The 27,713-nt window shown below is 53.3% G+C and overlaps 4 protein-coding genes across 4 annotated transcripts; 2 read left to right on the top strand and 2 right to left on the bottom strand.

Moving 5' to 3' along the window:
* Nucleotides 1–2,766: 2,766 nt before the first annotated feature.
* On the bottom strand, nucleotides 2,767–8,351 carry C23H11orf52 (chromosome 23 C11orf52 homolog). Its single transcript, XM_058819191.1, has 4 exons — nucleotides 8,320–8,351; nucleotides 5,190–5,230; nucleotides 4,102–4,148; nucleotides 2,767–3,015 (listed from the first exon to the last, which is right to left on the bottom strand). Exons 1-4 carry the CDS (start codon nucleotides 8,349–8,351, stop codon nucleotides 2,767–2,769), a joined length of 369 nt encoding a protein of 122 aa, XP_058675174.1.
* Nucleotides 8,352–11,563: 3,212 nt separating this feature from the next.
* Nucleotides 11,564–13,842, bottom strand: HSPB2 (heat shock protein family B (small) member 2). Its single transcript, XM_058819016.1, has 2 exons — nucleotides 13,610–13,842; nucleotides 11,564–12,412 (listed from the first exon to the last, which is right to left on the bottom strand). Exons 1-2 carry the CDS (start codon nucleotides 13,701–13,703, stop codon nucleotides 11,961–11,963), a joined length of 546 nt encoding a protein of 181 aa, XP_058674999.1. The 5' UTR covers nucleotides 13,704–13,842; the 3' UTR covers nucleotides 11,564–11,960.
* Nucleotides 13,843–15,905: 2,063 nt separating this feature from the next.
* On the top strand, nucleotides 15,906–19,458 carry CRYAB (crystallin alpha B). The gene is made up of 3 exons (XM_058819017.1): nucleotides 15,906–16,250; nucleotides 17,234–17,356; nucleotides 19,129–19,458. The coding sequence occupies exons 1-3, from the start codon at nucleotides 16,053–16,055 to the stop codon at nucleotides 19,330–19,332; spliced, it is 525 nt and encodes a 174-aa protein (XP_058675000.1). The 5' UTR covers nucleotides 15,906–16,052; the 3' UTR covers nucleotides 19,333–19,458.
* Nucleotides 19,459–23,107: 3,649 nt separating this feature from the next.
* Nucleotides 23,108–27,526, top strand: FDXACB1 (ferredoxin-fold anticodon binding domain containing 1). Its single transcript, XM_058819015.1, has 5 exons — nucleotides 23,108–23,279; nucleotides 24,101–24,257; nucleotides 24,778–24,981; nucleotides 25,454–25,612; nucleotides 25,906–27,526. The coding sequence occupies exons 1-5, from the start codon at nucleotides 23,108–23,110 to the stop codon at nucleotides 27,059–27,061; spliced, it is 1,848 nt and encodes a 615-aa protein (XP_058674998.1). The 3' UTR covers nucleotides 27,062–27,526.
* Nucleotides 27,527–27,713: the final 187 nt, after the last annotated feature.

Raw genomic sequence — 27,713 nt, 5'->3', positions numbered from 1 at the left:
TGGGATGGGATGGGATGGGATGGGATGGGATGGGATGGGATGGGATGGGATGGGGTGGGATGGGATGGGATGGGATGGGATTGGTGGGATTGATGGGATGGGATGGGATGGGATGGGATGGGGTGGGATGGGGTGGGATGGGATGGGATGGGATGGGATGGGATGGGATGGGATGGGATGGGATGGGATTGGTGGGATTGATGGGATGGGATGGGATTGATCAAATGGGATGGGATGGGGTGAGGTGAGGGGGAATGGGGAGAGATGAAATGGAACAGGATGGGATGGGATGCGGTGGGCTGGGATGCCATGGGATGCGGTGGTACCGGGACCCGCACTCCCGGCCCTACCTGCTCCCGGCGCGTCTCCGGTTGCCGCGGGAACGGGGGCGGGATGGGGCGGGATGGCGCTGGCTCCGCCCCGGGATCGAGATCGGGATCGGGGGGCCGGGATCGGGATCGGGGTGGGGATGGGATCAGAGCCAGCTCGGGGATGCCCCTGCCCAGCCCCGCACCGCCCCCGGGAACGGGACCCTGTGTGTCCCCCCAGCCCCGCAAAGCCTCCCCCAAAGAGCGGAATTCTCACTCAAAACTGAACATTGCATCTTTAATGGCCCATCAACACCCGCTGGGCACACACGGCGGCCGCGGGCAGATTTTAATGTTCAGTGCAAAACCGAGTCCTTCAGGAAAATCTGTATTGCAGAACATGAAGCTTCCACAATTCCCCATGGAAAACCTGGGAAAAGTCACCGGAATGGGAGTGTGGAACTGTCTGTAGGATGAGCATGGAAATTGTCTGTAGGATGAGCATGGAAATTGTCTCCAGGATGTGTCACTTTGATTTTTTAAGTTTCTCTAAGCCTTCTGATGTTTACATTCTTGTGGCAGATTTTCTCACACGCTTTCTGTAAATAACTCATTGTTTTGCATTCTTTTATTGAAGAAGAGAAATTGGATGGGCTGTTGGTTTGTCCAGTGTCATTGGAGAGGTGACACAGTCACTGTCACTTTTAGAAAACTGTAAATGCTGGAGTCAGAAAATAAACTTCCCTTTTCTTCACCTTGAGAGCAGCTGTGTGTGCTGATGTTGTTTTGTGTCCTATAGTGACAAAGATGAGCATGGAATTGTCTCCAGATGAACATGGAATTGTCTTAGGATGGGCATAGAATTGTCCTGCACTTCCAGGAACAGCCCAAGGGTGGTGTGGAAGCCGCAGCTCCTCAGGAAATGGCAGATAAAGAACCATTCCAGGGGCTCGGGCACTCATTAAAACACGTAGAAAAAATGTGAATATTGGTCCTCAAACACTCCCACCTTGGCAAACACAGCCTGGAGCAGCTTTATTTTTCACCATGAGCAGGAACTCCTTCGTGCTTTTCCCACCCAGCTGAGTCGTAAAATTAAAAGTTGTGTGTGTTTATGAAAGGAACCAACCCTGCAAAGTTGTTTGTGGTTATAAAAGGAACCATCCCTGCAAAGTTCTGTGTGTTAATAATAAAATCTCCATCTCTAAACGCTGTGAGCATCTGGGGCTGCCCCAGAATCTGCTCTGCAGCTCTGACTGAGGAGCAGAACGTGCCAGCCTTGCTTTAGTGCCTGCAGAAGGGGTATGGGGAGCCCTGGTGCCAGTGCTGCCCAGTTTGGACCATTGCTACGCTGAATTATTGACACTATTTCCAATCCACAAACAGAGGTGGAGCTGACAGCCCCACACGGTGTGTGCTCGGTGTCACTGGGGTTTACAACCAGGGCTGACAGCACAAAATGAGGGAAACGTGGAGGCAAAGTCCAAAGTCTTCTCTGAGGCTGCCCAGGGTTCATTCCCAGTTCCCCAGGCAGCTGCTGGACTCAGAGAACTGCCCTAAAAATAGGCACTGATCTGCAGCTAAACTGCCAATTTTCCCTTGTTTCACTTCCAGCCCGAGCCAGGAGCTCACTCCTCACTTGTTTGCACAGAGGATGTACCTCTGAGCAGCCCAGCAGTGACAGAAATCCTTCTGTACCCTCCTAATTCTGCATTTCTGGCTGCCAGGCACCAGGCGTGGCTGTTCAGCACTGATTTGAGGGCAGGGGGATGCACCAGGGCCTGGCTGTACCTCCAGGGGCTGCAGATCCTGCTGAAGGTCTCCTCTCCTCACAGCACCAGCCACGAGTCGCTCTGCAGGCTCAGAGCTTTAACACTGACACAAAACCCTCGCCAGAACCTCCCTTTAGTGCTGAATCCTCAAAGGCAGCGCCAGAACCTCCCTTTAGTGCTGAATTCCTGAATTCAGGAGGAGCAGGACAAGGCCATGGGATGAGCTCCTTTCCCTGCTGGAAGACAAGGCCATGAGGTGAGCTCCTCTCACTGCTGGAGGAGCAGGACAAGGCCATGGGCTGAGCTCCTTCTCCTGCTGGAAGACAAGGCCATGGGATGAGCTCCTTCTCCTGCTGGAGGAGGAGGATGAGGCCACGGGGTGAGCTCCTTTTTTTGATGGAAGACAAGGCCATGAGGTGAGCTCCTTTTCCTGCTGAAGGAGGAGTCCATGGGGTGAGCTCCTTTTCCTACTGGAGGACAAGGCCATAAGGTGAGCTCCTTTCCCTGCTGGACAATGAGGCCATGGTTTGAGCTCCTTTCCCTGCTGGAGGATGAGTCCACGGTTTGAGCTCCTTTCCCTGCTGGAGGATGAGTCCATGGTTTGAGCTCCTTTCCCTGCTGGAGGATGAGGCCACGGTTTGAGCTCCTTTCCCTGCTGGAGGAGCAGGACGAGGCCCTGGTTTCTCTCAGACCAAGGTCCCGTTTTTGCTGTCGTACTTGAGCCTGGCCCTGGGGAAGTTGAGGGTGGCGTACTCGGTGGGCTGGTGCTGCTGCAGGCTCCTCACCTGGGCGGCTGAGCGCTGCTGGGACCTGCACAACACCTGGATGTCAGCGTAGTGGATGCTCTCCTCCTGCTGGACTCCCCTCCTGCTCACCGTGGCATACACGGGCACGTCTGGGACATCCTCATACGTGGGCACTGCTGATGGGACAGCCTGGGCACAAAAGGATAAAACCAGGTAAGTTTTCCCCAAATTGATCTGAGACTTACAAAGAATAATTTCAGCATACCAAATATTAAAAAAATTTGGCTTATCTCCTGTCGTGGTTTGATGCTGGTGCGATGCCAGAAAAAAAAATTCTGTCCAAAAATGTATTTATTTAAAAAGAATCCTGCTTTCAACTTTCGGCACTCAATATCTTCTGTTTTAAATTGGTATTTAGATAGGGTTGATTTACATTGGGTTTCATGTTTGCATGGTATTTAACCCAAGCTACAGCCTGTTATGGACTTGAACTTTGGTTTAAGCTGAAAGCAAGAGTCCCAGACTGTAGGAAAAAATTCTGTCCAAAAAACTCACTTCTTTTTTAAATTAGGACACCTCCTTCATAAGGAAAAGAGATTTCTCCTTGGAAATGAACAGGAGAAATCCATCACACCTGAGATAGCCCAGCTACCCCAAACAGCATCAAATCAGCAGGATGGCTTTTGAGGCAGTGTTGGAAAAAGAAAAAGGTTTCATAAAAGGCAAAATAACAAAGCTCTTACAGAGAAAAACAAAGCCAGGGGTGAGAGGTTCTTGCTCCTGCTAAAACACCCCACAAAAGGGATTATTTCCTTTGTTCTCTTCCTTTTCTGGTGAATTACCTAGGCTAGATCTCTTGGTCTCTAATTGGGCAGCCCCAGGTTGAGGTGAAGTCCCAAAGATCCTGTGAGGTGTCTCTGTACCAATTTGGGTATAACTGGGTACAATTTGAACCTTTTGGCCTCTGTCCTCAGCCCCAGGTGTGAGGTGAACTCCCAAAGGTCCTGTGAGGTGTCTTTGTACTGAATTTGGGAGAGAAACTTCTGGGCTTTTTGCCTTTTTAAGCAGACAAAGAATAATTTGGTCACTCCATCAACAGGGGGCACATTCCTACAGGCAGGGGACAAAAAATGCGGGAAAAGCCATGGGCAGTGTGCCCAGGTTAGAGAATGCAGAGCAGGAGAGGATTCTTGGCTCTGCCCCGTGTCCCCCCAGCCCAGGGCAGCTCTGTCTCCTCAACCCACCCTTAGGAAAACCCTCTGGAAATTCATTTACCTTGCTGCCAGGCTGCTGCTGCTGCGCCTCCTGCCTCACATTAGCTCCTGCAAAAGAAACACCAGTTTAGGGGTCAGCTTGGACCGGTTTGTTGCTCCACCTTGGGGAGCAGCAGTGCTGGGTGGGCTCTCCCCTGGGCACAAATCAGATTTCCATCTCCTCTGACTCCCTCAGCCCTGAGGCTGCCCAAGGAGAAAGCCTGGGCTTGTTTCTTTGGGGAAAATGGGGTTTCCCAGCATGGCAGAGTTCTTGGCAGAAGGCACAGACCCAGCACAGAGAGTTCCTTGTCAGGCTCCCAGAGGAGTCAGAGCCACTTTTAACTTTGTCATTTCCTCTGCTGCCTGGCAAACATGTTCTGCCCAGCACGGTCCAAAGGCCACAGGACACAGCTTGAGGAATGCCCCTGATTGTGGCAGGGCTGTCAGACAGATGTTTGCAGCTCCTGCAGGAGGGGTTTGCAGCCCCTGCCCTGCTGGAGAGCTCCTGGGTGTGTTTTGAGGAGGGATTTGGTTGTTCTAAAGGCACTGCTTGTCACAGATGTATTTTCTGAAAAATCCTTTCCTTAAGATTTTTCCTCCTGAGAAGCTGAGAGGCCTCAGGAACAAAATGTAAACATTGATTATCTGCTGCTGTGGAATGCAGCAAGTAGATCTGTAATTAGTCTTATGCAGTTATTTCTAATTAATGGCCAATCACAGTCAGCTGGCTCGGACTCTCTGTCCGAGACACAAACCTTTGTTATCATTCTTTCTTTTTCTAATCTTAGCCAGCCTTCTGATGAAATCCTTTCTTCCATTCTTTTAGTATAGTTTTAATACAATATATATAATAAAATAATAAATCAGCCTTCTGAACCATGGAGTCAGATCCCCATCTCTTCCCTCACCCTCAGACCCTGTGAACACGGTCACAGCTGCTGAAGTCCCTTCCCTCCCCACATCCCGTGGCACATCACCCTCCTTGCTTTGAGACTGAAGGAAATTCTGCCTCAAACTCCTCCTGAGGAAGGTTAAGTGCAAAATGAGTGTGGAAAGGAATGTCCCCTCCCCAGGGGCTCTGTCACTGCACACATTGTCACACGTCCTTACCTTGCTTTGCTTTCTTCCTTTTGAAAGGTGAAGGGCACTTCCTGAAATCAGAGAGGCAGAGAGACACATCAGCCCTGCAAATCCCAAACCTCTGCCCCCCAAAGCAGCCCAGACCCCACCTGGGGTACCAGGGAGTGGGGCAGACCCCAGGAGAGCCAGCCAGGAGCCCCAGTGACCCTTCAGGGGAGATGTCCAAAGGGAAGGTGTCCAAAGGGAAGATGTCCAAAAGGGAAGGTGTCCAAAGGGGAGGTGTCCAAAGGGGAGGGGATGTGTTTCCTCCTGCTGGGGCACACCCACACCCCCTCAGCCACCCCAGATCTCCCTCCTGCCCCAGCAGCATCCCCAGTAATGGGAGCTCCTCTCCCTGGAGCTTTGCATTTCTGCATTTTCCTCCATTCCTGATCTCAGCTCCAAAGCACGGGCTGTAGGGCACCATCCCAGCTGGCACCAACCCCTCCTTTTGGGGTCACCAACCTCTCCTTTTGGGGACACCAACCCCTTATTTTGGATCACCAGCCCCTCCTTTTGGGGTCAGCTGCCCTGCCAGTGCCTGGATGGGGCTCCAGGGAAGGAATGCAGGCACAGAGCAGCGCCCCAGGCAGGGCTGCGCCTGTGCCAGCTCTGCCAGGCAGCACAGCCATGCCCTGGCACTGCAGAGGGAAAACAAACCCCCCTGGGAATGCAGGCAGGAATGGGCAGGAATGATTAACCAGGACTGGGCAGGCACGGGCAGCTTTGGCAGGGCAGGGTGGCCGAGGCTCCAGCACTGCCACAGGGGCACCTCCAGCCCTTCACAGCCAAAATCCGGGGGGTTCTCCCCGAAATTTGGGTTTAACTCACAGCAGCCCCTTTGTGGGGCTCTCCCAGCCTCCTCCTCCTCCTCCCCTGCCTGCAGCGTCCCCTCCTTGCCCAGTTTGTGTGGCAGAGCACTTCCCTTGCTGCCAGCACCCAGCTGTGAGGATTCCACCAAACCAGCACCTTTTGAGACACTTCCCTTCCTTCCAGCACCCAGGCAAGGAGCATTTCACCAAACCAGCACCTTTTGGGGCATTTCCCTTCCTGCCAGCACCCAGGTGTGAGGGTTTCACCAGAGCAGCACCTTTTGGGGCATTTCCCTTCCCTTTTTGGGGCAGTTCCCTTCCTGCCAACGCCCAGGCAAGGAGGATTTCTCCAAACCAGCTCCTTTTGGGTCGCTGCCCTCCCAGGGGCTGGGCTGCCATTCCAGGCTGTTCCCTCAGTGCAGGAACACTGCAGGCAGCGTGTGGGCTGCAGCTATTCCTGTCGGCAGGATAATCACAGCCAGGCATCTCCCCAGGAATGGGGACACGTGTGGCAGGGGAAATGGCAGCGGGGAAACCTCTGCCCTGCTCTCCAAAGCTGCTGGAGCTCCCGGCCCGAGGGGATTCTCCATGGCAGCACCCACAGCCCCACTCCTGCCCTGTCCCTGTGCCAAGGCCAGGCTGATCCCTGCCCCACACAATCCTGGCGCCTGGATTTGGGCAGCCTGTGCCACCTTAGTGCCACTTTAAAGGTCAGAAGAGTCCAGACCCGAGGGCACAATTCCTTCACCAATGACTCCCCAGACAGAATCAATTTGCTGCGATCAATTTTCTCTCCAGACCTCAGACTGTGCCCCAGGCATGCCCTGATCAAGCCCTGATGCCCCGGGTGCCTCATTTGAAATGAAAAATGGGAATTTTGGTGGGTGACCACCTTTCCACCTCCCACCTCCAACTCCTGTTCCGAAATCCCAAACTCCTCAAGGCTCAGGGCTTGGAACAACCTCGGTGTCCTCAGCTCCCGAGCCTTCCTCCACTAGGTGATGCTGTGCCTCTTGGAATTATTAAAACCTGGATGAATTTCTTGCACTTTCATCTGAAATTCATGGCTCTTCCCCTGGCAGAGCTGAAGTTATTCCCACTTGGCAGGGAGTGCCGTCCTGTCTCTGCGAGCAGGAGGTGCGGGGCACAGCAGGAGCCAGGGGGATTCAAGTGCCACCTTCCCTCCCTCCCTGCCAGCCACAGCGTCTCAGAAACGTGCCCAGGATTTCCCGAGCAGGAATACAAAGCACTGGGATGCTTTGGGAGGTGGTGGAATCACCAGCTCGGGATGTGTTTAACAAAGCCTGCACATGGCACTTGGTGCTATAGCTGAGGTGTCAGGGCACAGGTTGGACTCAATGATCTTAGAGGTCTCTTCCAACCTCATCATTCTGGGATTCTGTGAAATAAAACCCGGACAGACGCGGGCAGGGAGAGGGGCTGGGATGGGTGAGGGCAGGACGGGGCGGCTGAACCCCCCTTGTCCCAGGGACCCCTCAAGGGGACCCCTTATGAGGACCGTGATTTGAGGAGAGTGATTTGAGCACAGCGATTTGGGATTTCCCAGCTCCTTCCCAGCCCCGAGCTGCCGCTCCCGTCCGGGCTCAGATGTGACAAACCCCCCTTGTCCCCTTGTCCCCGTGCCCCGGGCACCTGCACAGCGCTGCTGCCGTGCCCACCTGTCCGTGCCAGGCAGGTGCAGGGCTCGGAGCCCGGGGCAGCCCAAAGAGCCCTGGGCAGCACAGCACAGGGGCACAGAGCCCTGGGCAGCACAGCACAGGGGCACAGAGCTCTGGGCACCCCAGCATAGGGGCACAGAGCCCTGGGCACCCCAGCACAGGGGCACAGAGCTCTGCCCAGCCCTGCCCAGCCCAGCACAAGGGTGCAAAGCTCCCGAATCCTGCCCGTGCCCGGTTCCCGGTGCCCGGTGCCGGTTCCCGGTGCCCAGTTTCGGTGCCCGGTTCCCGGTTCCCAGTGCCAGTACCCGGTTCCCGGTGCCAGTTCCCGGTGCCCAGTGTCGTTGCCCGGTTCCCGGTTCCCAGTGCCAGTGCCCGGTGCCGGTTCCCGTTGCCCTGTTCCCGATGCCCGGCGCCGGTTCCCGATGCCCGGTACCGGTAACCGGTTCCCGGTTCCCTGTGCCCGGTTCCCAGCGCCGGTGCCCGGTGTCGGTTCCCGATGCCCGGTGTCGGTGCCCATTCCCGATTCCCGATTCCCGGTGCCCCCTGTGCCCGGTGCCCGGTGCCAGTTCCCGGTGTCGGTGCCGGTGCCCGGTGCCGGTTCCCGATTCTCGGTGCCCGCCCCGCACTCACCAGCGCCGGCCGCAGCCGCACAGGTTGCCCATGGCGCTCCCCGCTCCCCGAGCGCTCCCCGGGCAGGCTGAGCTCGTATTTCCTGGTTCCTGCTCGGGCCCGGCTCCCAGGGAGTGTCCCCAGTGTCGGGTTTCGGAGCTGGCCCCGTGTGCCATCTACCGGAGCGCCGGCGGGACGGGAGCGCTGCCGTGTGCCCGGGCTGGGCCGCCCCACCCGGCTCTGTCCCTGCCCAGGGTGAGCCACGGACCCAGCCGAGCCCTCAACTGCCCCTTTGTTCCATTTATTAAGTTTATTCCAGTTTATTCCAGTTTATGAAGTTTATTCCAGTCCACATCTGGTTTACCATCCAGCTTGCCCCGGCTCCGAGCCTTGGGAAGCGCCATTCTCCCAGGATTATCAGGATTGTGGAAAATGCATGTATTTTATGATTGGCTTTTTGCAAATATCCAAAGGAATATTGTATGTGTTGTGTTAGAAAGCGATGCTGTATTAATTCTCTTAGGTGCTGTGTTAAATATAGTTTTAGGTTATAAAAATTGTTAAAATAGAAATTATGTTATGTAGGATACTTTTTTAAAGAAAGGACTGGCAGCGAGATAGCAGCCACAGGACACCTGAATCTTTCAGAGGAAAAGAATTTATTTTTCTCTTATCAGAAGAAATGAACTTCTTCCCACCTCGAAGGCGCTGTCAGGATTCAGAGGCAGAAGCTGACACTGCCCAGCCAGAATCCTGTGTTTGAATGGAATTTATGCATCATGGATGAGCTGCATGAATATCCAACAGGCTGTTGCTTTTAAGGGTTAATCCTCTGTTAATGTGGGGCCTTTTTCGGGCTCGTGCTGCCAAAAGCCACCCTCCAATCCACTGTCACTTTTAGAAAACTATAAATGTTGGAGTCAGAGAATAAACTTCCTTTTTTCTTCACCTTGAGAGCAGCAGTGTGCTGCTCGTGTTGTGTCCTACAGTGACACACAGCAAAGCCTGCAGCTGCCCAGGAGGGGCAGAAGGAGAAGGATTCTGCTTTGGAAGGGTCACAGCTGGCTCTGGGCGAGCAGCCTTGCTCTGACACTGCTCGGGCTGGAGAAACACCGCGGAATTCAGGGCCGGGTGTGTGCAGACAGTGGGACTCGGCGTTCTGCAGAGCCCAGGTGTCCCCAGGAGCCCGTCCCTGCCTGGGAAGTGCAGACTCTGTGTCTGTGCCTTGCCACAGACGCTGTTGTTTTAATGAGCCAGCGTCTGTTGTTATTCCCGGCATAACTCGGCCTTTGTTGCTTTGTGGGGAAGGAGCAAAGAGAAGCGGCTGGGAGCCCGTTCCCACCAGCCTCTGCCACAAACACTGCGGCTGCCGCTTCGAGCTCCACCAGAGAAACAGAAAAGCATCACAAACACTGGCGGGGCCGGCAGCTCTTGGCTGCCACCCCACATTCCGTGTCTGCAGTGTCTGCGGGGACAGCCCGGGGCACTGCCAGCCCTGTGCTGCACGGTGACACTGCTGTGAGACCGGGCATTGCCAGCCCTGTGCTGCACGGTGACGGGGCTGTGACACCCTGTCCTGTACGGTGACACCGGGCACTGCCAGCCCTGTGCTGCACGGTGACACTGCTGTGAGACCGGGCATTGCCAGCCCTGTCCTGCACAGTGACACTGCTGTGAGACCCTGTCCTGTACAGTGACACTGCTGTGAGACCGGGCACTGCCAGCCGTGTCCTGCACGGTGACGGGGCTGTGACACCCTGTCCTGTTCAGTGACACTGGGCACTGCCAGCCCTGTGCTGCGCAGTGACACTGCTGTGAGACCCTGTCCTGTACAGTGACACTGCCGTGACACTAGGCACTGCCAGCCCTGTGCTGCACGGTGACGGGGCTGTGAGACCGGGCACTGCCAGCCCTGTCCTGTACAGTGACACTGCTGTGACACCGGGCACTGCCAGCCCTGTCCTGCACGGTGACGGGGCTGTGACACCCTGTCCTGCACGGTGAGACCGCGCATTGCCAGCCCTGTGCTGCACGGTGACACTGCTGTGAGACCCTGTCCTGTACAGTGACACTGCTGTGACACCGGGCACTGCCAGCCCTGTCCTGCCCAGTGACACCGGGCACTGCCAGCCCTGTCCTGCACGGTGACACTGCTGTGACACTGGCACAAGCGCCCTGAGGTGATTTTTTATTTTGACACTTTATCTGCTTTTACCTCAGGGCTCAGGACAGGAGGTCGGGCACTGTTGGCACCTGCTCTGCACTCAGTGCCCTCTCTGTGCCCCCTGAGCCTGGCAGGGCTGCTCCTCATCTGACTGATCCCAGGGCTGGCAGCGCCCTGGGGAGCAGAAGGGAGCTGAAAATAGCTGGGCAGCGCCCTGCTCTTGGCCTGGCAGGGGACAAAAATCAGCCTGATATCCGTGCTGCAGTCCCAGGGGATGTGCTGGGGGCCTGAGGGGGCATTGCTGTCCCTGGCATTGCTGCCCCTGGGCATTCCTACCCTGGGCATTGCTGTCCCTGGCATTGCTGCCCCTGGGCATTCTTGCCCCTGGCATTCCTGCCCCAGAGTGGGGTGGGCACAGCCACTGGGAGAGGGGGAATTCACATCCCCCAGGATTTTGGAGCCTCCCCTCCTCTCTGTTGGGAGAGCTGCACTCAGGCATGCCAGGCACCCCCAAATTTAGGCGCTGACACAGCATTCTGTGTGCCTGGCTGGCCCTGATGACACAAGGGTGGCAAGTGTCACCTGCTGAGCCCCGGGGCAGCAGCTGCCAGCAGCTCACACACGATCCCTGTCCCCATCACGGGGACATTGCTCACAGTGGCTGCCAAAGGGGCCATTGCAGCCCCTCCCTGCCTCCCCAGCCAGGCATTTGGGGGCTGAGCAGAGCCTCTCCCTTGGGTGTTTTGGGTTCAGCCCCCCCAAAAGGGCTGGGTGGGCAGGATGCCCCATAAGCAAAGGGCTGAGCTGGCACAGGCTGTGCTGGGCATTAATTTGTGCCCCGTTAATTGGGCTGACTCCAGCTGCAGCTCTGGAGGTGCTCAGGGACCTTCCAAGGGCTCATCACTCCTCCTCACCTTTGTGTCCTGGAGGTCACCTCACTCTGGGCTCGGGTGAGGCACAGGGGCGGCCACAGCCCCTCCATGTCCCCACTGGTGCCACTTCCAGAGGTGGGTGCCACTGCCCATCCGTCCTGCTGCACAGGAGCAACACAATCCAAGGCAAACAAGAGAAGAGCAGAGGCAGATTTATTCCTCTCTCCTCCTGGTTGCTGCAGGCACTTTGACAGACCAACACCCGCCTTGCACAGGCAGGAATCTCAGAATCCAGGCACTGGGATCCCCTTTTGTCCCTCCCCAGTGCCCTTCTGGGCTGGAGCTCAGTCCATTGAGTCACAGCCTCACAGCTAAGGGCAGGAGTGACCCTGGGTGAGGGCAGAGCTCCCTGCACGCTCACCTGACCTAGAAAACAACTTGCATTACACTCACACTCACACTCACACTCACACTCACACTCACACTCACGCCCCACTTATTTCCAGTTCCAAGTCCCTTTTGTTGCCAGCCATCAGTGTGGCTGCCAAGCACCGATGGTGACAAACAGGGCTCTGGCACTGCACATTCCCCATCCCTATCCCCCCACCTTCCCAAATCTGCAGCCTTTAGGACTTGTCCTTCTCCTTTCCCTCCTCGGCCCGTTCCTCCTTCCCCAGGGGCTGCTCCTGCCGGGTTATCTCCACCTCGTTGACCCTGGCCTTCACCTCCCTGCCCGTGCGGGGAGCCACGATGCTCAGGATGCCATCGTGGGACAGGCTGGCCCTGACCAGCAGCGGGTCCACGTCCAGGGGCAGGATGTAGGTCCTGGTGAACTCCCTGGCGACGAAGCCGTGGCGGTCGGCCCTCTGCGGGTGCTGCCCCGCCACCTCCAGCAGGTTGTCCACGGTGCGGACGCTCAGCTCGTCGGGCAGGAACTGGCAGACGTCCAGGAACACCTGGAACTTGTGCTGGTTCAGGCACACCTCCGAGGTGCCCCTCTCCAGCTGCTTGTTGATGCGGGGCCGGATGTAGTAGCCGTGGTACAGGGCAGGGGCTAAAATCTCCGAAGGGGAAACACCTGCAGAGGAGAGCCCGTGGGGAGTGTGGGGCTGGAGCAGCGGGCAGGAGCAGAGTGGGACCTGGGGGACACCTTGGCTTCGTCCCATCCCCAAGCAGGGGTGGAGTCTGCTGCAGTTCCCACCTTTGTGCCCCTAAAACCCACCCAGAGCCGCGTCCCTGCCAGCTGCTGCGTGCCATGCGCTGCCCAGGTTGGGGCTGGCATCCAGCTTCTCATGTTGGGCGCACTGGGAGGGCCCGCTGGGTGCTCTGGGAGCTCAGCAGAGCAGAGCCCACGGCCAGGGATGGGCATGGAAAGTGCTGATGGTGAAGGACTAAAGGCCTTTTGTGTGCCATTGTCCACAGGGCTTTCCTTGGAGCTTTTTGCCTTTTCACGCTGTTGTGCCGGTGCTGAATGGTTCTGCTGCTGCCCACATTCCTTCCCCCTGGCCAGCACTGCCCAGCTTTGTGCTGAACGCCCCAGCTCAGCTTTTCTCCACATCCCCCTGGCTGGAAAATCTTTCCCCCCCCTCCCCTGGGCGCTTTAGCTCCATGTTTTCACAGCATGTGCACGAATGCCAGAGCATGGCTGGCATCAGGGAGGGAGGGACAGGCAGCACCGGGCATGGATGGGGAAGTGGACATGAAGAGACAGACCCTGGCTATTCCCTGGTCATTCCCTGTTTTTTCCCTGGCTATTCCCTGTTTTTTTTCCCTGTTTTTTCCCTGGCTATTCCCTCACTATTCCCTGGTTTTTCCCTGGATATTTTCTATCTATTCCCTAAATATTCCCTGCTTTTCCCCTGTTTTTCCCTGGCTATTCCCTCACTATTCCTTGGCTATTCCCTGTTTTTTCCCTGGTCCTTCCCTGGCTATTTCCTGGCTATCCCCAGGTTATTGCCTGGTTGTTCCCTGGCCATTCTCTGGATATTCCCTGGATATTCCCTGGATATTCCCTGGTTATTCCCTGGTTATTCCCTATTTTTTCCCCGTTTTTCCCTGGCTATTCCCTGGTTTTTCCCTGTTTTTTTTCCCTGGCTATTCCCTGTTTTTTCCCTGGCTGTTCCCCCCTGATCTGATCCAGATTCCTCCTCTCAAAATTCCTCAGCTCCAGCTTCCCCCTCTGGAGCTCGAGCTGCCCAGAGGGAATCCCCCAGCCCTGCAGCAGCAGAGGGGAGAAAGGTGCAAAGAGAGGGGAGGATCCCACTCCCTTCCTTACCTTCTCCAAAGTTCTGGTCGTAGATCTTGCTGGGGTTGGCAAATTCATACTCAGAGCTCATGGGGTAGGCGTGGGGCACGGAGCGGGTGGCCATGGCGTGTCCAGCACAGATACCTTCCTTTTTCCTTCCTTTTTCCTTCCTTTTTCCTTCCTTTTTCCTTCCTCCTTTCCTTCCTTCTTTCCTTCCTTCTTCCCTTCTTTCCTTTTTTCCTTCCTGCCTCCCCAGCCCTCGCTGCCTCTCTGAGCGAGGGCTGCAGGCTGCAAGGCTCCAGCTGGGTGGATTCCAAAGGGAGGAGGGAGTGAGTGAGTGAGTGAGTGATAAAAAAGATGGACCAAAATAGCCCCACACAGGCCCCAGGACGCCGGGCCAGGGCAGCTTCTCGCTGCATTCCTGCAGGGAGGGCAGGGGACACCTTGGGGACCCTCTGAGGGTCCCTCCTGGAGCAGGGGGTGGGTGGGCAGCCCAGATTCAGGGGCAGGACAGACCCCAGGTGCTGCTGCTCCAAAGCAAGGGCTCGTTGGGGCAGCTCAGGGTGTCCCTGAACTGGAATTGGTGGCCCTGTGGGTGGCTGAGACACACGGAGTGGTTTGTAAGGTGCTGTTTTCCAAAAGATTCCATCAGATCCAAAAGGAATCTGCTTATCTCTGGCAGCCACATGGTTGGACAGCACTCATAGGAGAATGATGGGCTTTGCTAGTACCAGCCACAGCTGCAGAGCAGGAGGAATGAGCTCTTCATCTTCTGGAGGTCCTCCTGGCTCCTCAGGGATGAGGCTTTGAGGGAGTGGGGAGCCACAAAGTGTGGAAGTAAACGTGGGCTAAAGGCAGCGATCCTTTCCAAAAGATGGATGAGATTGTTCAGCTCATGTGATGAAGCCACTGCCCACACCCAGTGCCCACTGTGAGCTTGGGGCTCAAACCCCTCCTGTTCCCTACATGAGGAGCCTGATTGTCCCAGGAGCTGAGCTCAAATCTCCTGCTCATTTGGCAGGGAAGGGCTGCAGGAGTGCAGCAGGGTCCCACTGCTGTCCCCTCCCCATCCTGAGCCTTGCTGGCTGCCCAGGCTCTTCCCTTGGCCAGGCTTTGGCACAATGCCACGGAGAAATGCTGGTGCCAGCCCCCACCGGCTAAGCCAGGCTCTGAACCTGCCTAAGTCCAGCTTTACTGGGCAGGGCTGGTGGGCTGCTGGTGCTGAGCTCTGCACAGCCCGAAACCAGAGATTGCCTTCAGCCCTGCAGTGTGGGAGAGCAGGTGCAGTGCTGCTGATGTAATGGGGACTTGGAGAGGGTATTTATGGCCCAGGCTGCTGCACAGAGCAAATCCTGCTCCTATTCTTGCAAGGGGAAGCCGAGGGGAAGAGGCTCAGAGCCTTTGGCAAAGGGCTGGCAGAGCTGGCAGCGCTTCTGAGCCAGAAATTGTGTTTAAATTGTGAGCTCTCACAGGCAGAGAAGCTCTTGCCCTTCAACAGAAGCTAGGCTGAACCCATTCCTGAGATATGGGTTCATGGGTGAGGCGGGAATTAAAGCAAATGTGTGAATTGTTGGGGGGAGAGCTGCAGGAAAGCAGGTGAGTGCAGGGGCAGGGGTGTTCTGCAGCACCCTGGAGGCCTTGGCCATGCCCAGGTTCTCTCTGAGGTCACAGCCTGGGGCTCTTCCCTCCAGAAAAATGTGAGAAAAAGACCAAGCAAAAGACCAGAGGTGTTGGTGGAGAGATCCCTCCTTTATTCACACCACACCCTGCAACAGCCGCTACAACCAACCCCAACACCCCGTAACAAGGGGAGGGGTCGGATGCCAACCCCCCCAAAACAAAACACAACCCTAAAAATAAAACAAATCCTATCACAAATTCCTACTTGGCCTCTTTCCGAGATCTATGGCCTGAAAAACCATTGTTACAAAATTTAACTACAGGAATGCCTCACTCTCACCCAGCAGAGCCCTCCTGGCACCTTCCCTCGCCCTGACTTTGGGGCTCCCTTTGCTGCTGGGCCAGGCTGAGCCCTGCTGGGGGATGCTGAGCTCCTGGGAACAAACAAGGGCCCCTTGTGCTGCTCCTGCCATCCAAAGATAGGAGCTGCATTGATCCCGCTGGCATCCCGGGCAGCTGGACCAGGGGCCAAGCCTGCCCAGCGCTGTGGGTAAACAGCACGTGGGCAGCAGGGCGGGCACGGCCACTCCAGCTCCTTGCCGCCCCATTGGGCTCCTCTTCCTCCCGTCCCCTGCCCCCTCCTCCTCCTCCTCAGCAGCGCGCTCAAATCCCTCAGACAGCGGCTGGGCACCGCCGAAGGGCCCAGCCCAGGAGTGGGACAATAAAATCCCTGACACCACTGTTCAAGAGGCCTCGGGGGGGTGGAAGGCCAGGCCAGCTGCACGCCTATAAAGCTGTCCCCGCTCCCAGCACGGCAGCACAGTTGTTTGCCAGGCTCCTCCAGCGCTCTCCAATGGATATCACCATCCACAACCCCCTGATCCGCAGACCTTTCTTCTCCTGGTTGGCACCCAGCCGCATCTTTGACCAGATTTTCGGGGAGCACCTGCCCGAGTCGGAGCTGCTCCCCGTTTCCCCCAGCTTCAGCCCCTTCCTGATGAGATCCCCCATCCTTCGGATGCCCAGTTGGCTAGAGACAGGACTCTCCGAGGTAATCTTTGCTTCTTGGGGCTCCTTTTGGGCTCTGCCAGGGGCCCAGGAGAGCTGGGAGCGTGGAGGATGCTCCTAGGTGGGGTTTATTAGGAAAAAGGCTGGGGGGAAAGGTGCTGCCTCTGCACTGTTTGGGATGGAGCAAGTGTGGCCATAGTGATGGGGACAGAGCTCAGCAGGCATGGCAGGTCACCCTAGGAGCAGGCAGAGGAAAGGAGGAAACCAAATTTCCCTAATTTCTCTAATTTCCCTAATTTCCCCAATGTCTCTAATTTCCCTAATTTCTCTAATTTCCCCCATTTCCCAGTCTGCTGCACCAAACTTTCGATCCCACTCCCACCTGAGAAGTGAAGGGCACAGGGGCAGTGGGGTCCTTATGCCAAGCACTGCTGAGGGAAAAGGGGCCTTTTTCAAACAACCACTGCCCAGAAAAACAGAATTTTAACAAGATCCAGGACCCAGAGGATCATGGAGCAGACGCCTCCTCCCTCCAAGGGCTGAGCCAAGAGGCTTTTGCCTGTCCTGCAAGTCAACTCTGTTATTCACAAGGAGATTGAGGAGCTATTCCAAGCAGAAGGAGTGAAAGTATTATTTTAATCCTTGCATAATGCCCCTCTTGATTTAGTGCCCTGGGTCTGGCTGCCCAGTGGAGCAGCCATAATAAAGAGTTCAGCTTTAAATCCAGAGTCAGTTTTAACCAATTCAGGTGGAGAATCTCAGGTGCTGCAGGGATGGGCATTAGCACAAGGCCAGCAAGGGACAGAGCACTCACATCAGGTCCCAAAATAAAGGTCAGAGTGTGTGTAGAGACCAGCCTGAGTCTTGGCCTGCTGCATTGTTTTTTAAGCTGAAACCCTGAGCTGCTCTTTTCTGAAGTAATTTCCTTGCTTTAGCTCTTTTCTGAAGTCACCTTCTTGTTTTGCTCTTTTCTGAAATCACCTCCTGCTTTCACTCTTTTCTGAAATCACCTCCTGCTTTTTGTAGATGCGACTGGATAAGGACAAATTCTATGTGAACCTGGATGTGAAGCATTTCTCCCCTGAGGAGCTGAAGGTGAAGGTGCTCGGGGACATGATTGAGATCCACGGCAAGCACGAGGAGCGCCAGGTACCCCCAGCTTTAATCCACCCTGAGGGAACCCCCTCACCCCTGGGGACTGCAAAACAACCCCCTGCTCATCTCAAACATTTGTCATTATTTTAAATCAAGATGCTCCAAGCAATGCCCTCCAAGCTGATCCCAGACAGGGCAGCAAGAGGGTGGAGGTTTATTGCTGATGTTGCATGAGATGTGAACTGAACTGGAAAATCATCTGTGAAATGGGCATTTTTGGGCTTCCCCTCTTTCTGGGGAGAGGCCAGGAATGCAGGGAGGTGTCCAGTGAGCTAAAAAGTAACTCGCAATCTAAAATCGTTAATTATCAAAAATTAACTAACAATCTAAAATTACCTAACAATCTAAAAATTAACTAACAAGCTAAAAATTAAGTAACAAGCCACATAAAAAAATCAGAGCATTGCCCTCTCCTAGGCCCAGCTATCAGTTTCTAACCCTTAAAAGTTGTGTTCTGCTGTCATCCATCCCTCTCCCTGCTGCCTCTGGAGGCCTGTGTGAGCACTGGGCAGGCAGAAACGCAAAGCCATGCCCAGAGCTGGGTGTGACAGCGTTTTCCTGTCCCCAAAGCGGCTGTGTCCCTGGAATCGTCACCCCTAGGAGCACAGCGTGTCACCAGCACATGCAGCACTGGGGGCCTGTAATCCTGACACCATTTCTGGAATCTGTTTTGGCTAAGATAACCAAGGAGTGGGATCAGGCTCTGAGGGTGTCTGGGGCTGGGATGGAACCAGGGGAATGGCACAGGGTGGGCACAAAGCCTTCCCCTGTAAACTCTGGGTACCTGTATAGTGACTAAGGAGGGGAAAATGGTGAGGACTCCATCTTATCAGAAGGCTAATAAATTACATTATTATACTATATTATATTACACTATATTACTATAATAGTAATCATATAATAATTACTACTATATTATAGCAATTACATATAATTACACAATATAATATAATATAATATAATATAATATAATATAATATAATATAATATAATGTAATGTAATATAATATAATATAATGTAATATAATATAATATAATATAATATAATATAATATAATATAATATAATATAATATAATATAATATCTATACATTATATATTATATATTGTCGCTATAGGAGACGAAAGAACACAAGCTCGCTACTGCTCTCAAGGTGAAGGAAAAAAAGGGAAGTTTATTTTCTGACTCCAACATTTATAGTTTTACAAGAGTGACAGCGGATTGGAGGGTGACAGTGCCACCTCTCCAGTGACACTGGTCAAGCCAACAGTTTATCGACTCTCTCCTCCTCCATAAAGGAATGCAAAACAATGAGTTATTTACAGAAAGTGTGTGAGAAAGTTCACTACAAGAATGTCAACATCAGAAGGCTTAGAAAATCTTAACAAAACAGGGTGACAATATATTATATAATAATATAATATATAATATAGTATATTATATTACACTATATTATATTACTATATTACATTGCACTATATTAATGGCTCAGCAATTCTTTTCCTCTATATGGAAATTTGCTTTCCTTCCTATATCAAGGCTTGCTTTCATTTCTATATCAAGGCTTGCTTGCATTTCTATATCAAGGCTTGCTTTCCTTTCTATATCAAGGCTTGCTTTCCTTTCTATATCAAGACTCGCTTCCATCTCTACATCCAAACTCGCTTCCAGCCCTATTCCTCCTTCAGATTCTCCATCCAAATACCTTCCTGCCAGGTCCCACCCATGCGTGACTCTTGTCCAAACTCCCATCCCTCCCGCACAGGACGAGCACGGGTTCATCGCGCGGGAGTTCAGCAGGAAGTACCGCATCCCGGACGACGTGGACCCCCTGACCATCACGTCCTCGCTGTCCCTGGATGGGGTGCTGACCGTGAGTGCACCCCGCCGGCAGAGCGACGTCCCCGAGCGCAGCATCCCCATCACCCGCGAGGACAAGCCCGCCATCGCGGGCGCCCAGAGGAAGTGAGGCCTGCTCTGCCGCTGTCCCCAAAGCCACCCCTGCAGGGACGTCCCGGAGCGCTGCCCTCCGCCACGTGCCGGCTGTGCTGAACGGCTGCTGCTGTTATTTATGCTGAGTAAGTTTACTAACGAATAAAACCATGGAGAAGCAGCTTGCATTGGTTTGTTTCGGGGTTTGGGTGGAGAAAGGTGGATAAAGGGTGCGGGGTGACATCGTTTTTTTGGGTGGCAGGCTGTGGTGGTGTTTGAGGGTGCCAAGACGAGGGAAGAGATGAGGATCTTGACTCCATGTTTCAGAAGGCTGATTTATTCTTTTATTCTTTAGTATATTATATTAAAAGAAAAAAAAAACAACTAAAAAATATATATACTAAATATACTAAATAAATATATATACTAAATATACTAAATAAATATAAATGTATATACTAAATATACTATATAAATATATAGTATATTTAGTGTATATATATATTTATTATATATACACTATACAAATATATATTTATTATATTTCTTATATATTTATATATTATAGATTTAGTATATATTTATCTATATAATATACTAATACACTAGATAAATATATAAAAATATATATTAAAACATGTATTTTTATATATATTAAATATATATCTATATATACTATATAGATATATTAAAACTATACTAAAAGAATAAAAGAAAGGGTTTCATCAGAAGACTTGAAAGGAATAGAAAGGAATGATAATAAAGGTTTGTGGCTCGGGCTCTCTGTCTGAGCCAGCTGACTGTGATTGGCCATTAATTAGAAACAACCACATGAGACCAATCACAGATGCACCTGTTGCATTCCACAGTAGAAGATAATCATTGTTTATATTTGGTTTCTGAGGAGAAGAAACCTAGCAAAAGGATTTTTCAGAAAATATGTCCGTGCCCAGGACAGATTATCTGGTTCTCAGAAGCACTTTGCTCATCACCCTTGTGCTCTCTCTCCCTTCAATGCTGCCAGAGGATTTCAGAGTGTTTCACAAGCAACAGGAGAGTTTCTCCCGTGCAGATTAAACTGGTAAAACAGCTCCACGCCAACTGAAACCCATTTGAAGTGTGGGGGTTTGATAACAGCTGTATCTCAAATCTCTCCAATGATTCATGCAATGGAGAAACATCCAGGGGCTGCAGCCAGCTCAGAGCAGCTCCAGGTGAAAACTGCAGGGCTGCAGTAAACACACATCTACCCAAAGAGAGGGAAAACATCTTTTTCTGATGATGCAAATCACCTCCCTTTGAAACTCTGCTGATAGTGCCCTTCAAACACTGAGCAGGATCTGATGTCTACAGCAATAATCTGATTTATGCTAGCATTGCTCAGTGATACAAACCACTACTAAAGCCCTTTTCAGGCATCTTCATCTGCCCAGCACCTCTCTTCAAAGGGGTAGAAAGGGATGTGTGGATGGCTGGAAGTGAATTTCTAAAATCCATCTTCAAAAAGGACAGATCTGTCGCACACATCACCAGACTCAGTCATGGCCTGGCCTATTTTCTGTGTTCCTTCCACCTGCTGAGACAAAAGTTCTGTCAGCAGGGATCACAGCTCCCCTCAGCTGAGCAGGGAGGACATCCTGTAGGTGAGAAAAAGAAAATGAGCGCTCTGTGATGCAGGGTCACTGTCAAACACCCCAAATCCCCCCTCATTTCCAAGGTCTGCCGTTTCCCATTAGCTGGTTTTAATTAGCTCTCAGCTCAGGTGTTAATTGGGCTTGTCTGGCCAGGCACAACCTCTGCACGCAAGAACAAACCCCAGACACACACAGAGGTTACAAACAGCCCAGATGAAAAAGCAGGAACAACATTTCCCACATGGCTTTCATGTGTGGCAGCTCTTGGTGCTGGAAGGAAATCCCAGCACCTCTGGTTCCTGGGGGCTTCTTCTGCTTTTTCTGCTTCCTTCTGGGTCCTTCTCCACCTGCAGCCCCAGAGTGCAGCAGCACTGGGCAGTGGGCTGCACAAAAGAGGTTCCAGCTGGAAATCAAGGAGGGTTTTGTTCAAATCCTAAAAGAATCAAAATTGAAAGGAAGCAAATGTAAAACAGTAAGAATTTAGAGAAAGTGCAATTGAGGGAAATGGGTTTTACAGCACAGGGGTTTTGTCAAATCAGGCTCAAATCAGCACCAGAAATGAGAATTTTGAGTGAAAGCTCTCTGGGGATAAACTGGATGAGGTCAGCCAGACAAGAATACTTGAAATGCAGAACCACTCCCTGAGTGACCTGAAATTCCTGTTCTGGGGTGGCACAGGAGCACAGCCCAGCATGGGGAGAGGGACACAAAACACCTCTGTCATCTCCAGGCACAAACATCATCCAGGAGCTCCTCACATCCCGCAGAGTGTCCCAGTTCTGCACAAGTGAAATTCCCTCTCTGATGTTTCCCTGTAATCTGGAGCAGGCTCCAGATTACCAAAGCAGCGAGGGTGCTGAAAAGGAAAACTCACATTTAGCATGGCTAAATACAAGTTTAGAGGGGTTTTTTATAATTACTGGAACGGGAACATTGTGTGGTAACTATTTTCTCAGTACCCAACACCGCTCCAGGCCACTGCACATCATTTAAAATATTTAAAATGATTCTCTCAAGGCCACAGGGAGCCAGCACAGAGCTCACAAATTGTGGCAGTGGGTCTGTGCAGGAGGGCTGGGCCCATTTCAAACCTCCCTCTGTCATTATCTGTGTGAAACACTGTCCCTGCCCTGTGGGGCAGCTGTGGGCACACAAATGGAGCAGGTGACACCCAAGCCTGGCTGTTGCAGATATTCTAGACCATCATTTCCTTCCTTCTCAAAGGCACCATGCACATATGTGAGGCAGGGTAATTAATTTACCTTGTGTCACCCTGTTGAGGAATTAGGGACCTTCTTATTACACCTGGATTATGTCTGCAATTATCTGACACCTGATGATGCTTCCAGCACCTTTCCATGGCTCCTTTTCACTTTTTCTGTCTCTGCTTCTCCCCTTTGGGAACTGAAGCAGCACAAAGATTGTCAGAGAATAAAAATTACAGGTACAGGTAGAAATCAGTTCCAAGGAGGCTTTGAACTGATCTTTACCTGTACCTGTAATTTTTGGTACAAAATTTGATTATAGGGCTGGAACTCCTCTGTTATGAGGAAAGGCTGAGAGAATTGGGATTGTTGAGCCTGGAAAGGAGAAGATTTCAGGGTGAATTTATTGTGGCCTTGCAGTACCTGATGGGAGCCCCCTGGAAAGGTGGAGAGAGGCTATTCCCAAAGGGCTGGAGTGACAGAGCAAGGGGGAATGCTCCAACCCGACAGAGAGCAGGGTTAGATTGGATATTAACAAGAAATTTTACGCTGTTGAGGGTGGCGAGGCTCGGGCACAGGCTGCCCAGAGAAATGCTGGAAGCGTTTGAGGACGGGGCTAAGAAGCGTCCCAGTATAAACTCAGCTTTAATACCCCTCGGAGCCCGAACCATTCTGTGACCCTGCGAGTCTGCGATTCAGATTCAGATATTCAGATTCATCCCGTTTTCCGGTGTTTTGAACAACTCCCATTTCCTGTTGCTCGGCGGCGGGCGGGGAGCGCTCCCCGCTCGATGCCCGGGGCCGCTCCCGGTGCCGCTCCCTTACGGGGACTGTGCGCGCTCGGGGCAGCGGCGGCGGCTGCCGGGGGATGCCCGCGGGGCCGGAACGGCTCCGGCAGCGCCCCCGGAGCGGCCGCACGTCATGAGCGAGCGCCGGTGCCTGCGGGGCTGCGAGCGCCGCTGCCGGCCGGGCCATGGGGCCGCAGCCCCGCCGCGTGCTGCTGCTCGGGGAGGGAAACTTCTCCTTCGCCGCGGCGCTGAGCGGGGCCCCGGGCACGCACGTGGTGGCCACTTGCTACGAGAGCGAGGAGGAGGCGGCCGGGAGAGGGGGAGCGGCGCGGAGCATCCGCCGGCTGCGGGACAGCGGTGCGTGCGCGCCGGGGACGGGCTGGGGTGGGCGTGGGGCTGCTGCTGGGAGCCCTGCTGGTATCGGTGTCACCCTGATGGCATCGCTGGCACACCCCCTGGCGTTGCTGTCACCCTGGTGTCACCCAGAGTGGCATTGCTATCACCCTGGTGTCACCCTCCTGCCACCCTGGTGTCACCTTCCTGGCATCGCTGCCACCCTGGTGTCACCCCCCTGGCATCCCTGTCACCCTGCTGGCATCGCTGCCACCCTGGTGTCACCCCCCTGGCATCCCTGTCACCCTGCTGGCATCGCTGCCACCCTGGTGCCACCCAGAATGGCATCCCTGTCCCTGGTGTCACCCTCCTGGCATCACTGTCACCCCCCTGGCACCGCTGCCACTCTGGGTGGCACCCGGAGTGGCATCGCTGCCACCCTGCTGGCATCGCTGCCACCCTGCTGGTGTCACTGCCACCCTGGTGCCACCCAGAATGGCATCACTGCCACCCTGATGCCACCCCCTGGCATCGCTGTCCCCCTCCGCCCCGTCCCTTGGGAGCCCCCCGCCCCTCCAGGCGTCTCAGGGGAGGGACTGGAATAGCCCAGAAATACTTTAAAATCTGATCAGGATGAAATTGTGCTGAAACTACTGGTTTCAACTGTTTTCAGAAGTTTCTGCTGCCTTGAAAGGGAGCAAAGAGAGCCCCACAGGGCTCCCTGGCATTCCCAATGCTCCAGGCAGCTCTCACGCACTTCCAAACGCCCTGGAGGATTTGCGTTCCCACCTTTCCTTACAGTTTTCCTCCCTGATAGCCAGCCGAGCCTTGTTTTGCTGTCGCAGGAGCCGAGGTTGTGTTTTCCGTGGACTGCACCAAGCTGAAGGAGCACTTTGTCCCGGGAAAACGGGAATTTGATCGCATTTATTTCAACTTCCCCCACTGTGGGAGGAAGGCTGGGGTGGTGAAGAACAGGCAGCTCCTCGCTGGCTTTTTCCACAGGTGAGTAAACCCTAATTAATGCCGTGCTAATTACCGGCCGTGGCAGAGCTTTCCAGCTGCGCTACAGGTGTTTTTGGGGCGCTGGGAGATTTGGGGCTATGCTTAGAGGATGTTTTGGGGTTATGCTTAGAGGATTTTTTGGGGCTGTGCTCACAGGATTTTTTGGGGCTGTGCTCACAGGATTTTTTGGGGCTGGGCTAACAGGATTTTTTGGTGTTGTGCTAGCAGGATTTTTTGGTGTTGTGCTAACAGGATTTTTTGGGGCTGTGCTGACAGGATTTTTTGGGGCTGTGCTCACAGGATTTTTTGGGGTTATGCTTAGAGGATTTTTTGGGGTTGTGCTTAGAGGATTTTTTGGGGCTGTGCTCACAGGATTTTTTGGGGCTGTGCTCACAGGATTTTTTGGTGTTGTGCTAACAGGATTTTTTAGGGCTGTGCTAACAGGATTTTTTGGGGCTGTGCTCACAGGATTTTTTGGGGTTGTTGCTAACAGGACTTTCTGCTCTGGCTTCCCTTCCAGCTGTGCAGAGGTGCTGGCCCAGGAGGGAGAGGTCCACGTGGCCCTTTGCAATGGCCAGGGAGGGACTCCTGCGGATCAGCCCAGGAGGGAGTGGCACAACAGCTGGCAAATCGTGGCTGTGGCTGCAGGAGCTGGCTTTATCCTGAGCCACGTTCATCCCTTTAAAGCAGAGACTATCGAGGGATACGAATGCACAGGTTACAGGTAACCATCACAAACTGAAATTCTGATGTTTGTGCTCTTAAAATGCCCCAGCGCTAGAATACTCTTTTAGTGTCTTGTTGGCTGGAGAGGAACTCCTTTTAATTTTCCTTTTAATTTTCCTTTTAATATTTTCAATTTAATTTTCCTTTTAATATTTTCCTTTTTATTATCCTTTTAATTTTCCTTGAAATTTTCCCCAAAATAGCTGCAGTTCTTGTTCATCTCCAAGCAGAATAACCAAGATTAAAAGGCAAGCTTCCTGCCAAAGCACCCTCTAAAAATAAGACTATCTGAGGATTTTAAAGGTCAAAAGCATCTGTTTCAGAACAAATATCAATCTCAGCCTAAAGACAGGAGGGCTGGGATTGGTGCTGGCAGAGACCTCTGCTCCTGCCTACTTAAATATTAAATATTATAAACATTAAATATCAGAAAATAGCAGTGACTTTGCTCTGGTTTTGTGTATTTTCAGGAGTCAGGATAAATCCTTCTGTGTGGAGGGTGCTTTGAACCACATTTTCACACGGAGCACAGCACCCCAGTGTTTCACATCCATGAGCTGCCACACACAACTGGGGAGCCAAAAAGTTTCTTTTCAAGTGCCACAAGTCCTTGTGGATAAAATTAACAGGTGAGTTTTTTAATTGGTTTCTCTTTGGCAGTAGGAACGTGGGGATGGCCAGCAGTGGGGTCAGATAAATGGATATGGTGGCTGGGAAATCCTTTTTTTTGCCAGCAAATTGCAGTGAATTCTTGATTGTAACACCAGTGCCCTGAAAATGTGCAACACCTTTGGTGAAAGGCTTGGCTTGGTCAGTTAGTTGCTGGCTTAAGAATGTTTTGGGTGGATTGCTGCACTCAAATTATGGCCACAGGAAGGAAATCACACACGGTGTCTGTAATTTGCACTTTTGTTTTTCACAGGGGTTTCCTTGAGGTGAATTCAAGTCATCCAGTAAGGACAATAAAGGAGAAGCTCAGTGCAGGGCTCGGCCAAGCTTTTCCTCTGCAGGACATCAGCTCCTGCCTTCCCCTGCTCCAGCAAGGTCACCCCGGTGGTGTTTGCCACTCCAACATCTTCTGCGTCACCCTGAGCCCAGGGGAGGCTCCAGGCACTGGGAAAGCATCTCAGGGACTGGCAGATGCAGCTCTGTGTTCCCATTTTGGCCAGGGCACAGGTGGGAATGGGCAGGAGGGATGCCCAGCTCCAGAGCAGTTTTACCTTAGGCCTTCCCTCCTGCCTCGTGCCCAGGCAATGATACAAAATGGAGCCTTTTCCCCAGGGACACTTCAGGTTCTTTCTGGGCCCGTTTTTAGGAAATGTCGGATCGCTCCCCACTCCATGCCTGCTTTCCATGAGATGCTGGTTGTGCTCGCAGGGAGCAGGGGCACGGAGAACAGCTGTGTGCAGATGTTGGTGGAGAACATTAAAACCACCATGAATTCCCTTCACCAGGGCACTTCTGGTGTCAAACCCAGCATCAGCCTGCAGGAACCAAGTTTTGGAGCTGAGCTCAGTGACTTTGCTGCTTTTGAAAGGCAGCTTGGTGAAGTTCAGCATTTCCTCTGTGTGGGGACAGAGCCAGAGCCCCCAGGCTGCTGTGTGGGCGTTATCAGGGCAGCTCCTGCTGAATTAAAAAGCCAGGAGCTGGTTGTTGTCTCTGCCTCGCTGAACCTGGACCTCCTGGCCATGCTGCTCTGTGGAATATCCGACTGGAGAATGCTCTGGACGTGGGACAGGCGCTTCCTCAGGCAGTTCCCTGAGGGAGAGTTGAGGCTTTTCAAGAGTTTTTCCCTCTACCCACCTTCCTATGTGCACGATGTCAGCTTCTGGCTTCCTGACGGGCAGGACTTTGATGAAGTGGCTTTCCACACCCTTGCCAGGAGGGTGTCAGGTGAAATGGTCGTTTCCATCCAGCTGAGGGACAGTTTCCAGCAGCCAGGGACGGGACGGAGGAGCCTCTGCTACAGGGTGACTTTCCAGTCCTGTGACAGGGCCTTGGGCAGCCGGGAGGCAGCGGAGATGCAGCTGCACCTTCGGGAGGAAATCCAGCAGCACCTGGGTGTGACTCTAAGGTAGAACATCTCTCGTGCTTTGCAGGGGCTCCCGTGGCCCTTTCTGAGCTGGAAAATGTCACCTGCCCGTCGTTGGACCCGAGGCTGTGTTACTGCAGTGCCTGTCACAAGGGCGGGGTGGACTTTGAGCACCTGCCCACGTTTCCATGTGGGACCTCCTGTTCTCTGTGTGTGTGTGATGAAACCTCGTTTTATAAAGTGGAGCTTTTCTTTCCTGGGCTCCTGTGAGAGTGGATTTGATCTCTTTACTAATGCAAATTCCTGCTGGTGCCCACCCTGAGCCTGCCCAGCCCACCCTGAGGCCGTTCCCTCTCCTCCTGTCCCTGTTCCCGGGAGCAGATCCCAAATCCCCCTGGCTGTCCCCTCCTGTCAGGAGCTGTGCAGACCCACAAGGTCCCCCCTGAGCCTCCTTTTCTCCAGGCTGAGCCCTTTTCCAGCTCCTTCAGCTGCTCCGGACCCTTCCCAGCTCTGTTCCCTGCCCTGGACGCGCTCCAACCCCTCCATATCCTTTCCGTGCTGTCCTTTCCCCATCTCCTGATCACAGCGGGTACCAAATAAATAACATTCTCCATCAGTGCGTTCCCCATTCCCTCACTTTCCTCCCCAAAAAGGCGGGCAGGGCAGCGCGGGGATGGGGCTTGGCTCGGACCCGGGCG

Source organism: Ammospiza caudacuta, chromosome 23 (genome assembly GCF_027887145.1).
Source record: "Ammospiza caudacuta isolate bAmmCau1 chromosome 23, bAmmCau1.pri, whole genome shotgun sequence".
Taxonomy (NCBI): domain Eukaryota; kingdom Metazoa; phylum Chordata; class Aves; order Passeriformes; family Passerellidae; genus Ammospiza; species Ammospiza caudacuta.
The sequence above is the reverse complement of the archived record's forward strand: the minus strand, read 5'-3'. Positions and strand labels throughout refer to the sequence as shown.

What these genes read in the sequence shown, in the direction of transcription:
- HSPB2 (XM_058819016.1), bottom strand. Translation starts at nt 13,703, where the DNA reads ATGGCCACCCGCTCCGTGCCCCACGCCTACCCCATGAGCTCTGAGTAT. An exon ending in CGACCAGAACTTTGGAGAAG is followed by an intron (nt 12,413 to 13,609) that starts GTAAGGAAGGGA and finishes TCTCCTCTGCAG; the next exon opens with GTGTTTCCCCTTCGGAGATT.
- CRYAB (XM_058819017.1), top strand. Translation starts at nt 16,053, where the DNA reads ATGGATATCACCATCCACAACCCCCTGATCCGCAGACCTTTCTTCTCC. An exon ending in TAGAGACAGGACTCTCCGAG is followed by an intron (nt 16,251 to 17,233) that starts GTAATCTTTGCT and finishes TGCTTTTTGTAG; the next exon opens with ATGCGACTGGATAAGGACAA. An exon ending in GCAAGCACGAGGAGCGCCAG is followed by an intron (nt 17,357 to 19,128) that starts GTACCCCCAGCT and finishes CCTCCCGCACAG; the next exon opens with GACGAGCACGGGTTCATCGC.
- C23H11orf52 (XM_058819191.1), bottom strand. Translation starts at nt 8,351, where the DNA reads ATGGGCAACCTGTGCGGCTGCGGCCGGCGCTG. An exon ending in TGCGGCTGCGGCCGGCGCTG is followed by an intron (nt 5,231 to 8,319) that starts GTGAGTGCGGGG and finishes CTCTGATTTCAG; the next exon opens with GAAGTGCCCTTCACCTTTCA. An exon ending in AAGGAAGAAAGCAAAGCAAG is followed by an intron (nt 4,149 to 5,189) that starts GTAAGGACGTGT and finishes TTTCTTTTGCAG; the next exon opens with GAGCTAATGTGAGGCAGGAG.
- FDXACB1 (XM_058819015.1), top strand. Translation starts at nt 23,108, where the DNA reads ATGGGGCCGCAGCCCCGCCGCGTGCTGCTGCTCGGGGAGGGAAACTTC. An exon ending in CTCGCTGGCTTTTTCCACAG is followed by an intron (nt 24,258 to 24,777) that starts GTGAGTAAACCC and finishes CTTCCCTTCCAG; the next exon opens with CTGTGCAGAGGTGCTGGCCC. An exon ending in TACGAATGCACAGGTTACAG is followed by an intron (nt 24,982 to 25,453) that starts GTAACCATCACA and finishes GTGTATTTTCAG; the next exon opens with GAGTCAGGATAAATCCTTCT.